The sequence below is a fragment of the Ailuropoda melanoleuca genome, chromosome 14 (genome assembly GCF_002007445.2).
Source record: "Ailuropoda melanoleuca isolate Jingjing chromosome 14, ASM200744v2, whole genome shotgun sequence".
Lineage (NCBI taxonomy): Eukaryota > Metazoa > Chordata > Mammalia > Carnivora > Ursidae > Ailuropoda > Ailuropoda melanoleuca.
Window position 1 is genome coordinate 62,732,510 of NC_048231.1, and position 17,787 is coordinate 62,750,296.

The window sequence follows — 17,787 nt, forward strand, 5'->3', positions numbered from 1 at the left end:
TTTTTTTTTTTTTTTTTTTTTTTTTTTTTTTTTTTTTTTTTTTTTTTTTTTCTCTCAAAAAAAAAAAAAAAAAAGTAAAAAATATAATTTCTGAATTTAAAACCTCATTGGATGGGTAGATCAGATTAAACCTAAGTACCTAAGTTGAGTTTGCTTTACTGCAGAGTGGATTTGTGACTTTTTCATGGGAACCAGGGATGATTGTTGACTTGTTCTAGGGAACCTGACTTAACCCAGCAGCCTCAGATACAATTTCTCCACTTTAGCAGAGGTCAAGAAACTAGTATCAGCCACACGCAATTGCCCCTAAGACAGCTCTACCTTTAGCGTTGGTTATGGTTATTGCTTATTTTTACTGACAACTTTTTTGACAACTTCTGTGCACCCAGTACTGGAATGAAAATGTCTTATGCTGATCTGGTTAGAATGTCGTGTAATTTCTCCTCAGTAAATCTAGTCCACTTACTGCCTGAAGCAAAAATGTCACCATTAGTATTTTCTCTGGGAAATTTCTAGCATATTACTTTTGCTCATTTATCTGTTGAATGCTTATTGCTTTCTAGACTTACATATATTGGAGAGTAATTCTTTGTTATGTATGTTATAAATATCTTTCTCCCAATCTTTTAACTGGTAGCTTTGTTTTTAGACTCTTTTTGTTTTAGAAGACTTTAAATCACAGTATTAGATTTACCACTCTCATGCTTTATGGCTTTTGAATTTCACTGTATTCTAAAAAATCCTTCATCCGGAGTCCATAATGATGTGCTTCCATATTTTCTTCCAAGATACCTATACACACACATCTCACATGTGTACATATACCTTTACATCTTTAATAAGTCTTTATTTTTGTAAATGTCTGTAGCAGAAATTAGCTTTTTCCCAGTTGAAATGCTGGTCCCAATAATAGTTACTGAAGAATTTATTATCCTTTTTCTGATTTGAGATGTGAGCTTTACCTTATAGTAAATTATTGTTTATATAAGGGTACATTTCTAGAATTTCATTTTAGTGCTGTGTTTTTATTTCTATGTTAATATTTTTGCATTCATTTATTATACCTTCATTATTTATTTTTCTGAGTAAATCCTCTCTCTTTATTCCCTTTTTATCAAAAGTGTCTCCACTTTACCTTTGTTATTCTACTAAACATGAATTTTAGAATAAGCAGGGCAGTTCTATGAAAATTTTGTCTTGAGGTTATGTGATTAGGTTAATTTGGGGGAGAATTGACTTTTTTATGATGTGAACCATCTTGAACCATAGTTACATTTGTTAGAATTCAGTAAGGTTGTAGATAATAGAAATACTAAAAAAACAGTGGCATATGCAAGACAGAAGTTTCTTTCACATTCAGGAAAACTAGAAGTAAGCAGATCATTGCAGATATAACATTCTGCGGTGTCGGCGACCCAGCCTCCTTGTTCTCTTTTTTTTTTGTTCCTCAGACACATATTCATGTTCTCACTGTACAGTTTTTAGATGTGATATTCCCTGGACTCTCTGTCCTCCAGTCTCCATTTGGCTTGGTCCTTCTTATTTTAGTTTAAAAGTGATCTCCCTAATTAGAGAGCCTCTGCTCAGGCAGCCAACGTAGAGTAGCTTCTTCAGTCACACCTGCTGTTTTGAGGCACTCATCTAAAAGTATCCTGTTTTTTGTTTACCATTCCTTGTGTTTCCCATTCCTTTTAAAATCTCTGCGAGAGTTCACAATAATTTTTGTTTACAATGGTATACCTCATGTTTAGAACAAGGCCTGGTTCATAATAAGCATTCAAATATTTGCTGAAATAATGAATTTTAAAAAGAGAACAGAAGTGTCTATAATCATAGCTATTTTTTTTTAAAGATTTTATTTATTTATTCGACAGAGATAGAGACAGCCAGCGAGAGAGGGAACACAAGCAGGGGGAGTGGGAGAGGAAGAAGCAGGCTCATAGAGGAGGAGCCTGACGTGGGGCTCGATCCCATAACGCCGGGATCACGCCCTGAGCTGAAGGCAGACGCTTTACCGCTGTGCCACCCAGGCGCCCCAATCATAGCTATTTTTAAAGATATCTTTTATTTTTGCACTAAGATACATTTTTCATTTTGTATGCTTTATAGTAATTTTGGTCATATGTGGTTTATGCATATCTTTTTTGAAGTGATGGCTTTTTTAGCTTAAGTTTGGGGTTTTTTTGATATTTAATATCAATGTCACTTCAGTTGTTAAAATGAACTTTAAAATAGACCCTTGATGTTGACTCTTGTTAAATAAGAGGAGGTAATAGTGTATGCCATTAGATCTTGTCTTGACTTAACTGGATGAGGTTTAATAACATAGAGTGTCATTTGCCTGTTTTTTCAGAGCTACTTGTTTTACTGAAAAAAATTTTTTTTTTGTTCATGACGTTTTTGACTGAGAGAATTGTATTTTCTATTCGGCTTGTCAATACACCCGGGATGACTAAGGGAAGCTATATACTACTTAAACACCAGAGGGTGCCAGAGATTCATGTTTTATTCTTCACATTTCAGAGTTAGAATTGACAAATAATTTGGTACCTTTGCATGTTTGTATAGTTAACCTCATTTAAACTGACTAGCTATTTAATGATAATAAGGAATTGTTGATTTTTTTTAAGATATGATAACGCTTAAAGATTAAGGGTTTTTTAAAAAGAGTTCTTATATTTTAGAGAAAAATAAAATACGGATGGATAATGCATATATATTACTTCTGTTAGTGATAGTATAAACAAACAGCTAGGGTTTAGTGTGATATTTTAAAAGTTTTTCTCTAAAACACACTCTTAGGGGCTCCTAGGTGGCTCAGTCATTTAAGTGTCTGTCTTTGGCTCAGGTCGTATTCCCAGGGTCCTGGGATTGAGCCCTGCATTGGGCTCCCTGCTCAGCGGGGAGCAGGCTTCTCCCTTTGCCCCTCCCCCTGCTCTCTCTCTCTCTTCCTCCCAAATAAATAAATAAAATCTTTAAAAAAAAAAAACGAATAAAACGCACTTAGAAAATAATATAGGGCAAGGTTACATGCTATTGTCATAGATGATATTACTCCATTAACTTTAATGTCCTTTTTTTTATATTGCAGGAATCAGATTCTCTAGTATTCATTAAACGTGTTCACCTTGCTTCATATGTAATTGTTTCATCGTGTACTTACTAAAGATTCTACTTTTCCTTGTATGTACAAATGTATCAATAATATATGTTGTTTATAATATATGACATAATATATATGGTTAATCTTTCCAGAGCAGGGACTTAGAAAACAGCCTCTAGTGACAAAAAACAAAACAAAACAAAAACAAAAACAAAAAACCCTCCTCATCTTGGAAAGACAAAGGAGACAGAGAAGAAGCATCAGTGTAAGCTATGCCTGGATTAGCTCTAAATCTAGGGTAAAAAATCAACAAAACACTCTTCTTGGAGGAGTTGCCTTATGCTGATCTTGATAGAAATTAAGTTCTTAAACATTCTTCACAGGGAAATTATATAAATGAACACTTGGGAGATGAAATTGTGAAATCTTTCAAAGTTTTTAGTCAGATTTTGTCATAGTAAAATGCTGTTTAGGAAAAAAATATGTTTGTCCTTAGATGCAGAATGAACTTGAAAGAAAAGATGTTAGATATTAGAGGAAGATACACCATGAAGCGAAGGTTGAAGTTACATGGGCAGGAGATAGGGCATATCTCATTTATATATCATGGGCATCTTTGAGAAAGAGCAAAGCCAAGAGACAGTGATAATGGTAGAGTATCATTTGTAATAAAAATTTCTTAACAGTATTTATTCAATTGAAAATATATAAATATAGTAAGGGGTGGTAGACCCTTTCAAAACAGTTTACAAGGAAATAATTGCTAATATAGTATAGATAACAACTTGAAAACTACCCAGGGAACTTACTGACATTGTTGATTTGGGGGCTCATCCAGAATGAAATCTCTGGAGACTGAACCTTGGCAGAAATCTCTATTTTTAAAATCTTCATAGTATTTCTGATGTTCATTGTAGGCTTGGAACTATAAATATAGACCAGCAGGTCCCAAAATGTGATCTACAGAAAATAGTATTGAAACGTGAGACTTTTTCAAGGGGTCTGTGAGATTAAAGCAGTTTTAATAATGATGATGATGTTGATGTTGTTACTTGCCTTTTTCAGTATATTATTTGATTGATGGTTCAAAAGCCACAGTGGCAAAACTGCTGGCACCTTAACATTAATCAAGGCAGGGGTACCAAACTATGCTAGCAGCCATTTATTCTTTACCCTCAGACACTCGCAGAAAAGAAAAGAAGCCAGGGGTTTGTGGGGTTTTTTGTTGTTGTTGTTGTTTTATTAAGTCTCTATCCTTAAGTGTACACCTTTTTAATATTCTGTGTGACAAAATGGGAAGTTTGCATAAAGCTCTTCTGCTGCATGCCAGAGTTTCATGGTTGTTTCAAGGAAGGACAAGTGCGTGTGTGTGTGTGTGTGTGTGTGTGTGTGTGTGTGTGTGTATGTATTAAGGTCTTATGTATTTTGAGAGAGAGAGAACGCATGCGTGTGCACATGTTGGGGGGAGGGGCAGAGGAAGAGGGAGAGAAGCAGATTCCCTGTGAAGCGCAGGGGGTGGGGAGGGGGAGGTTCGATCCCGCCAACCTCCCTCCCATCATGACCTGAGCCGGAATCAAGAGTTGGACACTGAGCCACCCAGGCACCCTGCTTATGTTTCAGTTGTGAGCTAAACTAACCACTTTTTTCATGGAGCACCATTTTTACTTGGAAGAACAAAGAACAACTGAAAAACAAACTGTGATTATTTAGACTTGGGAATTTGACATTTCTGTGAAACTGAGAAAAGTGAGCCTGTCACTTCAGGGAAAACAACTGACAGCATTTTTTGCCAGGGATAAAGTTTGAGCTTTTCAAGCAAAAATTAAAAATTTGGAAAACTTGTATACACTGCCATGAACTTAACATCTTCCCAATACTTAGATTTTCTGATTAGATTGGTGCACATATTAACATGTGATTTTAGATTATGTATAATGAGCCTAAATTTGGAAGTTCTGTATAACTCAGTGCACCAGTATTTTTCAGATCACTGACATGTAATGTTATGTATCAGTAAAAGATCCATTCAAAGTGAAGAGGATCAATAGATTTTAAAGAAATTAGAAAAATAGAAAACAATGCCACCCTTTTGACTAATCATTTTTTAATTTTGGTATTGTTGGTTTTCATTAAAATGTTATTTATGTAAATATATAATGGTTTTATTAATTTTTAATGAATACTCATTTTTTAAAAGATTTTACTTATTTTTAAATTTTATTTAAATTCAATTAATTGACATATAATGTATTCTTAGTTTCAGAGGTAGAGTTCAGTGATTCATCAGTTGCATATAACACCCAGTGTTCATTACATCACATGCCCTCCTTAATGCCCATCATCCAGTTACTCCATCCGCCCACTCATCTCCCCTCCACCAACCTTCGGTTTGTTTCCTATAGTTAAGAGTCTCTTATGGTTTGTTTCCCTCTCTGATTTCATCTTATTTTATTTTTCCCTCCCTTCCCCTATGATCCTCTTTTGTTTCTTAAATTCCATATATGAGTGAAATCCTACAATAATTGTCTGTGATTGACTTACTTTGCTTAGCATAATACCCTCTAGTTCTATTCACATTGTCGCAGGTGGTAAGAATGCATTTTTGATGGCTGAGTAATATTCCACCGTATTAAAAAGATTTTATTTTTTTTTAATTTTATTTTATTATATTGTGTTAATCACCATACAAAAAGATTTTATTTTTAAGTAATGTTATATACAACATGGGGTTTGAACTCACGACCCCAAGATCAAGAGTCACATACTGAGCCAACCAGGTGCCCCTAAATACTCATTTAATTTTATTTTCTATTTTATTTTTTAAGATTTTATTTGTTTACTTAAGAGAGAGAGAATGAGAGCACAAGCAGGGGGAGCGGCAGAGGGAGCAGGAGAGGGAGCGGGAGAAGCCGACTCCAGCCTAGCAGGGACCTTGATGTGGAGCTGGATCCCAGGACTCTGGGACCATGACCTATGCCGAAGGCAGACTCTTAACCAACTGAGCCACCCCAGCGCCCTTCATTTTTTTATTTCTAATGCAGTTCTAGCTTCTAATACAGTTTTCATTCAAAATCATATAGGAGGTACAGTTTTTACTTCCATAGATAAGGAAATTGATGAGTAGAGATGGGAAGAAACTTGTTCAAGGTCATCCTTTTAATAATTGTCAGATCAGGGGCTAAAACCTTCATCTCTAACTATAGAATTGGTGCTGTTAATCTTTATAACTTAGTATTTTTCCAAGTGTGGTCCACAGAGTGTTTGTCTCACAATCACTTAAGTTTGTTAAAAAAAAATTCCAGGTTTGTGGTCTCCAACCTAGACCTACTGAATGCAAATTGTGGGTGCTGTGCAGGTGTGTATTTGATTGTGAGACATGTATTTTAAATATACTACCAGGTGGTTCTTAAAATCACTAACGTTGAGTGCCTGAGTGGCTCAGTTGGTTGGGCATCTACCTTCGGCTAGGGTCATGATCCCAGGGTCCTGGAATCGAGCCCTGTGTCAGGCTCTGTGCTCGGCGGGGAGCCTGCTTCTCTCTCTCTTTCCCTTTCTTTCTCTCATGAATAAATACATAAATTCTTAAAAAAAAAAATAAAATCACTAAAGTTTGGGAAATCCTGCAGTATGTTATGCTACATTTGAGTCAAAAGAGGAAAGACAAAGGGAATTTCCCATGAGAAAAATAACTTCACAAAGGCATAGAAGGAAGAATAAACAGGGTGTTGTGTAAGTTTATGTGCTGGCTGTGATAGAGAGGTTATAACTAAGGGTTTACCAAAAGAGTATTGAAGACCAAGTTATTTTACCAGGGATTAGTAATCTAAGGGAAGCACTTAATCTTCTTAAAATAAAATTTTCTGTTTCTGCTTTCTAAACAAATTATTTGACCAGGTAATATATACATTTTGTACAATATTTGAAAGGAAGAAAGATTATACAGTGGAAAAACAAGGTTCTCCCTTGCTTCTTTTTCTCTCTCTGGTACCCAGGTTCCCATTCTAGAGCCAACCACTGTTAGCAATTTCTTGCGTGTCTTTCTAGATGTAATCTTCTCAACACAGATGGTATTATACACTACATAATGTTTTACATTTTGTTTTTTTACAACTTAGTAGTAATAAATCTTGGAGATGGTTCTATACCAGTGTATAGTCTTTGTGATTTGAGATTTTTAACACCATTATACATAATGGTGGATATTTAGGATATTTCCAGTGTTTTGTACTAGGGAAGCAAAGCCACAGTGACTATTATTTCACATAATTCCTAGAAAGAAGAGCCTATTTATTTTATTTTGTTTTATTTTATTTATTTTAAAAGAAGTCTTACGTTTATTTATTTTTAAGATTTTATTTATTTACTTAGAGAGAGAGAGAGCACAAGCACAGAGGGAGAGGGAGAAGCAGACTCCCCACTGAGCAGGGAGCCCATGTGGAGCTTCATCCCAGGACCCTGCAATCATGACCTGAGCTGAAGGCAGACACTTAACCGACTGAGCCACCCAGGTGCCCTGAGCTTATTTATTTTAAATTGTCAGATAATATCAAATGACTCTCCATGGAGGTTAAATTTACAAATTACCTGAGCAACAAAGCTTATGGTAGCATATTTTCACATGTTCTGATGAACTTTAATAGTTTTTGCTAGTCTAATAGGTGAAAAATTGTATCTTACATTTCTCTTATGAGTAGAGTAGAACATCTTATATTTGAGTCCTTTTCAGTTTTTTCTTAGTGAAAATTCATGTGCTTTGTCCATTTTTCCATTAGATCATGGGTTTTTTTCCTTAGTTATTTGTAGGAACTCTTTCTATATTAAACTAATTCCTTTTTCCGTGATAATTACTTCCTTCAATCTTTAGTCAAATATGTAAGGACTGCTACTGCCTCATTTTACTGACAATGCAGGTCTAGAAAGATTAATTTGCTTTATTTCACATAGATAATAACTAGCAGTCAGGATTGCACTGTAGGCAGTTTGACTCATCATTTTTACCCATTGTTCTACTTCTCAGTACATTGTAACAAATAAATAGCACATGTTCTGAACACAGGGAAATTCCTCAACTATTTACCATTTCTGTTAGGAAAAAAAGGCAATGAAGATAATATAATCTTTATTATATTTAATATATCTATTGAATATAATCAATAAAAGAAGTCTAGTTGGCGTTTAAGAGAAACACACCGATGTTTAGAATGGAAGACAGAGTAAAACTTACCATAACAGACACAATGTGTTCTCAGAAGTTGAAAAGTTGTAGCAATTGGACAAATGCTTTTAAAATATAAGAACAGAAAGTAAGGGAAAAAAGCATAAAAACAAAAGTATAAAAACAACTTAAGCCAGGATTTCTGAACTAGGCATTCGAAATAGGACTGGGATATAGCTAAAGCTTTGACAACTGAAAGACAATAAAAGCAGGAGTTTAAAGATGAGAACCTGAAGTGGGGAATGGCCTGAACCAAGGCCAGAATCAATAAGAGCTATGTGATAGTAATGGGAGGGAAGAGTGCTAAGTTAAGGTCATTACCTGGAAAACCTTGAATATCAAGTTAAATTCTTAGGAACATGAGAGGTTTTTGAACAGGAAAATAATATGATTCCCTCTACTTTAGAAGAATCAGTCTGGGGCTCTTCAGATCTTCCACCGTTTTGGTGGAAGAGATTTAAGAAGTCAGACACAAGCAGTGAACAGCTTTATCAAAAGCTAAGGAATTAGATCAGTTTTAGAAGCCAGAATGTAAGACTTTAATATAATTGGGTAATGCTTCTTTAATTTTTACACAGTAACTTATTACACCTGACAGAATCTTGAATTGGAAAGCTTTTTCTACTAAGGCACTATTAAATTTCCTTTTTGTGGGTGCCTGGGTAGCTCAGTTGTTTAAGCATCTGCCTTCAGCTCAGGTTATGATCCCAGGGTCCTGGGATTGAGCCTGCATCGGGCTCCCTGCTCAGCAGTGAGCCTGCTTCTCCCTCTCCTACTCCCCTTGCTTGCGTGTTCTCTCTCTGTCAAATAAATAAAATCTTAAATATATATATATATGTATATATAAATTTCCTTTTTGTATATCTTTTAAAACAAAACAAAACATTATTTTGCATAGTACCTTCATCAAATGACACAGCATTAGACCAGAAGACTTGAAGATGTAGTTAGGGGACTCTCATTTTCTTCTCCTTTGGAATTAAAACCAAATTAGAATCATAACTGTGCTTCAGCATCAACGCCTTTATTACTGTCTGACCTCTCTTAGCCTTACTGGTAATGCTGCTACTACACTGTGTTGACTTTCTTTCCTTCAGTCTGCCTCCTTTCTTAGAGGAAGTTTTAAATGGCTTGGGTGCTGTTTATTGTGGCACGTTTTCCTCTTCCGTCAGTGGGGGTCTTCCTCTATTCCTGCTGCCCTCTGTAGCCATAGCAACTGACAGCCGTACTAGAGGGAGCTGTGTTCAGCTTGGGGCCAGCTAGGAGGAGGGAAGGCAGGCAAGAACAAATCTTATAGGGCAGTTAGTTCCTTATTTCAGAGAAGGGCTGCAAGGAGGTTCCTAAAAACATGAGACTATCTCCTCATTGATGAATTCTGTTCAATTCTAGTACTATGCTAAATACTGGTAGTAAATATGCGTGGTGCTTGTCTCTCCAGCCTGTGTGTGAGATCTCAACGGGAGTTATGCAGGAACCCTCCATGGAAGCAATTTGCAGTTTATAGGGCCTGTGTACCTGACATACATCTGAGATTGTAAACATTGGTGTTTTGTGCATGTGTGTAAAGGCCACGTTTTGTGTATCTTAAACAATTCTGATTTTCTTTTTAAGGGAATATTGGAGTTACATGTCTTAACTTCATCATATTTTCTATTTCCAGTTTTCTTTTCCTAAATATTTATTTACTATTTTTTAAATAACCACTAATCATTTTGATTGGGTAATCCATGTATATATAACATTCAAGAGGTAGAAAAGGGTATCCTATGGTATAAAGTAAGTCTTTTTTGTCCCCACTTCCCTGTTTCCCTCTCCAGAGGAGAATTTCTCATGTATCTTTCCAGAGATCTGTTATACCAATGTGTGTGTGTGTGTGTGTCTCTTTTTCTCCCCCCAGGTGCAGTCTTTTTACCTCATTTTCTTTTTGCACTTCATTGTACACCTTGGCAGTTGTTCTGTATCAGGTCAAAGAGAGCTGCTTCATTCTTTTAAGTGGCTGAGAGGGACTTCAGAGAGTAACTAATCTAAGTTACTCATTTTTTTAAAAAAATTGAATCCTGAAGGTATTAAGTAACTGGTTGGGTTTCTGTTTTATAGTGAACTAGCTCTTCATTGATGCGTAGTTGACTTTTTTTTTTTTTTTTGGTAGGTTTTGTTTATTAAACAAACAGGTTAGGTTCACAGCAGAATTGATTGGAAGATAGAGAATTCCCCCTAATCCCACACATGCATAGCCTCCCTCATTATTAACATCCCCTACCAGAGTGGTCCATTTGTTACGGTTGACAGACCCGCACCGACAAGTCATTAACCCTCAAAGCCCATAGTTTACGGTTTGCTATTGGTGTAGTACATTTTATGGGTTTTAACAAATGTATAGTGAGGGGCATCTGGGTGGCTCAATTAAGTGTCCAACCCTTGGTTTCAGCTCAGGTCATGATCTCAGAGTCATGAGATTGAGCCCTGTTCCACACTCAGCTGGGAACCTGCTTCCCCTCTCCCTCTCCCTCTGCTCCTCCTCCTGCTTCTTCTCTCTCTGTCTCTCTCAGTTAAATAAGTAAATCTTTAAAAAAACACCCAAATGTTAATGGTGTGTATCCAACATTATAGTATCATACTGAGTAGTTTTACTGCCATAAATATTCTCTGTGTTGTGCCTCCATTGTTTGCCTTTTCCAGAATGCCCTGTAGTCGGAATCATACAGCATGTAGCCTTTTCAGCTTGGCTTCTTTCACTTAATAATTTGCATTTAAGTTCCCCTCTGTGTCTTTTCATGGTGTAACATCTCATTTCTTTTTAGCACTAAATGCTCTGTTGTCTGGATGTACCACAGTTTATTTATACACTTAGCTACTGAAGGACATCTTGGCTATTTCCAGGTTTTGTCAATTATCTCTGAAGCTGCTCTAAACATCCGTGTATAAGTTTTTGTGTGGACTTAAATTTCCAACTCTTTTGAGTAAATACCAAGGAATGTGATTGCTGGGTTGTGCAGTAAAATTATGTTTAGTTCTATAATAAACTGCCAAATTGTCTTCCAAAATGGCTGTACCATTTTGTATTACTATCAGCAGTGAATGAGAGTTCCTGTTGCTCCACATCCTCATCAGCATTTGATGTTGTCAGTGTTTAGGATTTTGGCCTTTCTAATTGGTGTATGGTGGTATCTCATTTTAATTTGCATTTCTCTGATGACAAGGATGTGGAGCATCTTTTCATATGTTTATTTGCCACCTGTACATCTTCTGTGGTGAGGCATCTATTAGATCTTTGGCCTGTTTTTTAATTGGTTTGTTTGTTTTCTTATTGTTGTGTTTTAAGAGTTCTTTGTATATTTTGGATAATGGTCCTTTATCTGATGTCTTTTGCAAATATTTTCTCCTAGTCTGTGGCTTGTCTTTTCATTCTCTTGACACATGGTGGGGTTTTTGTTTTGGTTTGGTTTTTGGTTTTTTTAAAGTAATCTCTACCCCTAACATGGGGCTCCAACTCACAACCCCAAGATCAAGAGTCACATGTTCTACCAACTTATCCCACCAGCCTCCCATGAGACATGGCTTTTAAAATTTTTTTTTTACTAAGACCTTTTATTTTTTTACTTGGATCTTGGTCTGTCTTTGGGTTTATGGTTTTTACCATTCTTACACTTTAGATGTTTACATGTTTAGATGTTTCTGGAAATACTTTATTTACATAGGTGGCAGAATGATTCTTAGAGCCATTTTTTCAGCATCCATACTTCTGACAATACTTCTGACTTCTGATACGGTGGAGTCCAACTGTTTTGGTATACTTTCTTAGTATTGCATGTTTTATTTGGTGGTTTGAGATACTAAATGTAAGGTTTTTTTCCCCATTGTAAGGACACACCTCTTAATGGTAGGCTTCTAAATCCACTGTTCAGATTATAAGACCATTGTTCTATCTCTTCACTTTCAACTGTGTCTAGCTTTCTTTCTTTCTTTTACCTAGATTTTTTTTTTAATCTCTTATATATGTTTGAGCATGGGCTCTTTCCCCTTCACTCCTAATGTGTTGCTTTTTAAAGTGGAACACCAGAGGCCTTCATTCCTTGAGTGCTTGACAATTATAATTTATTTCCCTTTCTCGTGCACAAATGCATTACCACAGGGAGTTTCATAATTTAAATCTATTGACGTGAGACCACATGATATACCATTTGTCCCATGCAATAAAGAGAAGCAGCATCTTTTTTTATATAATCATGTTTGTGTAAATTATGTTATGCATTGGTAGATGAGTTATGATCGGTAACGTGCTTGTTATTACATATGGTGATAAGGATGCTGTGAGGGAATTCTTGTATTTCTTTTCTTGCTTTCTTCTCTATCCTTAAACGTATATACTAATCTTAGCACTGTAGCCGTGTAGCAGTCCTGTTAGATAAAAACAACTGTTTAATTTTGCTGGTACAATGCAAGGAGCTCAAACATATTTTTTGTTTTTTTATATATATGTGTGTGTCACGTTAGTACATGTGTGTGCGTGTAATTTTATATGTAGACCCTTTGCAGCCATTTGCTCGAGGATGTGGTTTAATGAATTCAGTTGGTACAGATGGAACACACCAAAAGTCTGAAGCAGAAAATCAAAACTAGTTTTAACCATTTGGTTTCAGAATAACTAGTCATGAAAACTTCTTCTCAAGGGTCTTTATGTGGGTACTGATCTTTCTGGATCAGTGGATTTCTCCTGATCCTCAGTGGAACAGTAGAGCGTGCTGGGGAAATCCGATGGGCTTTTAATCATCTTGTGTGAAAACAAAGAAGTCTGTTTTAGTTTCTTTGTTTCTCATTGCAGGACATTTGTGGATAACTTAGTTAACCCCCAAGTCCCTGTTGGTGTATCCATTTACTAAACTGAAAGATGGAGAAATGGGCACTAGAACACAAAGTTGCTTCTGATTCATCTCTCTGATATTAAATATACACTAGTGGTTAGACACACCAATTAATTTTTAAAGGCTTCCAGGGAAAGATAGCTGTTCTTCAGTTCTCCTGCTTGGATGAATTGAGGAAAATAATGTCTTTAGTTATAAGGAGATATCTGTAATTCTTTGCTCTCTTAAATCATTCATATACACATCAACAACCACCACCACCACCAAAAAGCTATCTTTCTTTCCCCTTAGAGATGAAGATGACATCAATGATGTGACGTCCATGGCAGGGGTCAACCTCAGTGAAGAAAATGCCTGCATCCTAGCAACAAACTCTGAATTGGTTGGCACACTTGTTCAGTCATGTAAAGATGAACCATTTCTTTTCATTGGAGCTCTGCAAAAGAGAATTTTAGACATTGGTAAGTGCAGGCTTAAGATTATTGACCTAAGAGAACTGTCTGTTCCAGGGAAAGTGTTATCAAAAGAGACAGCCTGGGTTGGTTTTCCTGGAACTCAGGCTTAAATAAAGCTCTGGAATTAATCAGGATTTCATGGGTGTTATAGAAAGTATTTCATTTTAAAAACTATTAACATAACTTAAATCCTAACCTATGGTTTCTGGTTTAGATAATAGAAGTTAATATTTTACTTATATTTCTTAGTGGGAGAAAGATGTGTATATTTTTATGTGGATTTGTACATATGATGCACTATTCTTTTTCCATCCTGTGCCTTTCTTGGTTGGACTAGGCACATATGTATACAAATGCATGCATATATTACAAGTTCATGTTTATGAAATCTAGAAACTGCCAAGTATTGTGAAACATAGAAATAGAGAGTATGTTCCTTTTTTTCTTCTTTCAACCCTGAAATTCAAACTCATCCTTACCGTAAAAGATCTAAATTAAAATACTAGGTTTCTCCCTAGGTCCACGAGTAGTTACTAGGTGGCTGCAGCGTGTAGGAGGAAATGGAAGAGAATGTTCCAGTTTTGTTCTGGAGCCACACAGCTTTTTTGTTGTTGTTTAGTACCAATCTTGCAGGAACATGAAAGACTACATTCTCCCCACATTGACTGAAAAACAAGACAGTTTGGAAAGAGATTATTGCATGTGAGTTATCTCATTGCATGTGTCCTAACCCTGGGACTTTCTGGAGTACCTTCTTCATCACTCCTATCAAATTTGGGAGTTTAATGCTAGTGACCTTTGAATATACTTTAGTAAGGATCTTTATATTTTATGTTGAAGCCCTAACACAGAAGTGTGAAGGTTTCTGATTTCTAATTTACACCCATAGTATTTTTAAGGACTACAAAGTACCTTACTACTACATATTTTAAATCTATTTCACAAAATAGTAAATGTTTGAGCTTCTACTATATACTATAAAAATTACCATTTTTTTCATTTCTAACATAACTTGGGTATCTATTATCTTTCTTTTTTCTAAGATTTATTTATTAGAGAGCAAGTGTGTGAGTGGGGGGAGGGGCAGAGAGAGAGAGAGAGAGAATCTCAAGCAGACTCTGCCCTGAGCCCAACAATGGGGCTCCAGATCATGACGTGAGCCAAAGTCACTTGTCAGACACTCAACTGACTGAGCCAACCAGGAGCCCCTCTGTTATCTTTCTTTTATTATGAAAAACTAGAATTTATGAGCAGTCCAAAAGGATAGGAATTCAGAAGAGCTAATGGTAAAATGTTTGCTTATTTATTTGATTTTCTCCCCACCCACCCCCCCCACTCCTTTTCCTTTTTCCTTCCATCTCTTTCTTTTTTTTTTTTTTTTTTTAAAGATTTTATTTATTTATTTGACAGAGATAGAGACAGCCAGCGAGAGAGGGAACACAAGCAGGGGGAGCGGGAGAGGAAGAAGCAGGCTCATAGCGGAGGAGCCTGATGTGGGGATCGATCCCATAACGCCGGGATCATGCCCTGAGCTGAAGGCAGACGCTTAACCGCTGTGCCACCCAGGCGCCCCACCTTCCGTCTCTTTCTTACTCTTTCAGTCTCTTCTTTGCATATGTATTGTGTACTGTACAGGAGCCAGTTCCATAATTTTGGAACAAGCATGATACTTTCCTGTACTGGCTTGGGAAGCTTGCTGGTATTGACTCCATGTAACCATATAATTACCTAGAGCTTTGGTAGAGTAGAAGTAAATACTTAGCTTTATCAGTTCTCACCCCCCCGAACAAATTTTATTTCTAACTTGACTTACACTTTCATTATATGATAGGAAAGTTTTTAGCATTGAAAGAACAATTTGATCATTTAGGACAGGGATGGGCAATTTTTTTCTGTAAAGGGCCAGATAGTAAATATTTGCCACTTTGTGGGTCATGTGGTTTGCGTCACTACTGTTCAACTCTTACTACATTGCAAGAGCAGCCATAGAGAATATATAAACAAATAGGCAAGACTGTATTCCCATCAAACTTTTATATATACAAAAAGAGTTCAAATTTAGTTTGTCATCCTCTGCTTTCAAGGAGAATTCTGGGAGTAACTATTTGGTATTTTCAGTCCTTAATAATTAAGCACAAACTTGTCAATTAATATAATGGAAAATTGCAAAATTTCTTACTTGTGAAATACCTAAGCTTTTTAAAAAACAATAAAACTATAGAGTGAGTGTAGTTACGTATTTCTAGGAATGTTTTCCATTTACAGTAAAATTCCACCTTTACAGAACAGCTCAGAACCAGGACTGTTCCTTAATCACAGAAATTATAAATTAACCCAAAGAATTTTTTAGGGAAGATTTTTCTACTTGAATAATGTTAGGAGAGTAAACATGCCAGTGTTCTTCCTTTTTTTGCCAATTACGTAAATTAAATTACACAGACATTCTATAAAATCACATAACAAGCTTAAAAGCACCAACTAGATTTTTTCATCAGTTATGTTGACTTAGAGCGTTTTATTTAAAAGTGGGAATTTTGAGGGGCACCAGGGTGGCACAGCCTGTTAAGCATCCGACCCTTGATTTAGGCTCAGATCATGATATCAGGGTCACGGGATCAAGCCCCTTGTTGAGCTCCATGCTCAGCAAGAAGTCTGCTTCAGATTCTCTCTCCTTTAAACAGTGAGAATTTTTCTTACAGTATTTTAACTTGGTAACTTTGTCATGTTTTATCATCAGTGTAGTGAAGATATTAGAGCATTTGATTGTTCACTAAACCCTGGAATTGTTTGCAAATCCCTACTCTTGTTTATTTCTAATATTTTTAAAATATGGATTTTTCTTCTATATAGGATAAACTGTTTTATAAATACATACGAAATTATTTTCAAAGTTTCCCTCCGAAACACTACATATTTTTAAATGTTCATTTTCTTTCCTTTAAGCATTATCTGACAGATCAACTACCATACATTTAGTTGTAATTTTAATCATTGGATGGTTTTAAAATTGTGTCCCTTATGTAGAAGGCCTTCACTATTTATGTATGCTAACAGTTTTAGTAGAGTAGATTTGACTTTGTAGTGTTTTTTTTTCGCGGCTTAAATCTAAAATTGGTAATGAATTCAGTTTTGCTAGACAGTAACAAATTACATTTTGAAGGTTTAGCTTAGAAGAAGCTAAATAATTTTATATCTTCTTCCCATCTGGTTTGCTATAGCCTGCATTTTGGACCTCAAGAGCTGCTTTGGAGGTTCTAGTAGGAGAACACAGCTACTTGCATACCCCTGACCAAAGAATAGCCTTCCTCTATCTAGGAAGGTCGTTCTTTTCAAGGGAGCACACAGCTTTGGGAGGGATGCACAAGAAATAGTGGGAGAGGGGCGCCTGGGTGGCGCAATTGTTTATCGTCTGTCTTGGGCTCAGGGTGTGATCCCGGCGTTCTGGGATCGAGTCCCACATCAGGCTCCTCCGCTGGGAGCCTGCTTCTTCCTCTCCCAACTCCCCTGCTGTGTTCCCTCTCTTGCTGGCTGTCTCTCTGTCACATAAATAAATAAAAAAATCTTAAAAAAAAAAAAAAAAGTGGGAGAGGAAGGGGACTGTGCCTTGGCAGCCAGATCAGCCAGATCCACCCTGGTGATCAGTGGTGTGACAGATGTCACAGCCAGGTAGCCCTCACATCCGATCGCCTATACTTCGAAGTTTAGCATTTATTATGAAGTATCATGTCAAAGGTATGTGAGAGTTGTTGGCTTTTAATGAAAACTTATTTTTGCTATACTGATTCACAATTTGATGAGTAAGAGTATATTTCAGATGAGAGTGCAAAAGCATACTGTTGTGTTTGTTAAAAATAAACACAATAGCACTATTAAAAGCTCATTTAAATTAGACTACACAATTGGCTATATCTTTAGATTGAGGTCTCTGTTGATACAGGTTGGTTTCACTGAGCTGAGGAATTACTATGTAAATACTGATAAGTTTGCTTTATAAATGAGCTTCTGCCCTTGGGTATGTGGTGCAAGTTGTTTTCCTGAATCTTTCTTCCTAGTTAGCTGGCTGAAGAATAGAAGTTTGGTTTATTTATGGAAGGAGATACATTGAAAGAGAAGTTATTCAAATGGATGGGTGAAATGATGGGGCTTTGAACT

At 36.2% G+C, this 17,787-nt stretch overlaps 1 protein-coding gene across 1 annotated transcript in view; it reads left to right on the top strand.

Moving 5' to 3' along the window:
- TAF4B (TATA-box binding protein associated factor 4b) overlaps positions 1 to 17,787 on the top strand; it is a 126,506-nt gene that overhangs the window by 48,365 nt on the left and 60,354 nt on the right. Inside the window, exon 10 of the mRNA XM_019796608.2 lies at positions 13,472 to 13,641. Coding sequence (XP_019652167.2) covers positions 13,472 to 13,641 — 170 coding nt within the window. The remainder of the gene's footprint in view (positions 1 to 13,471; positions 13,642 to 17,787) is intronic.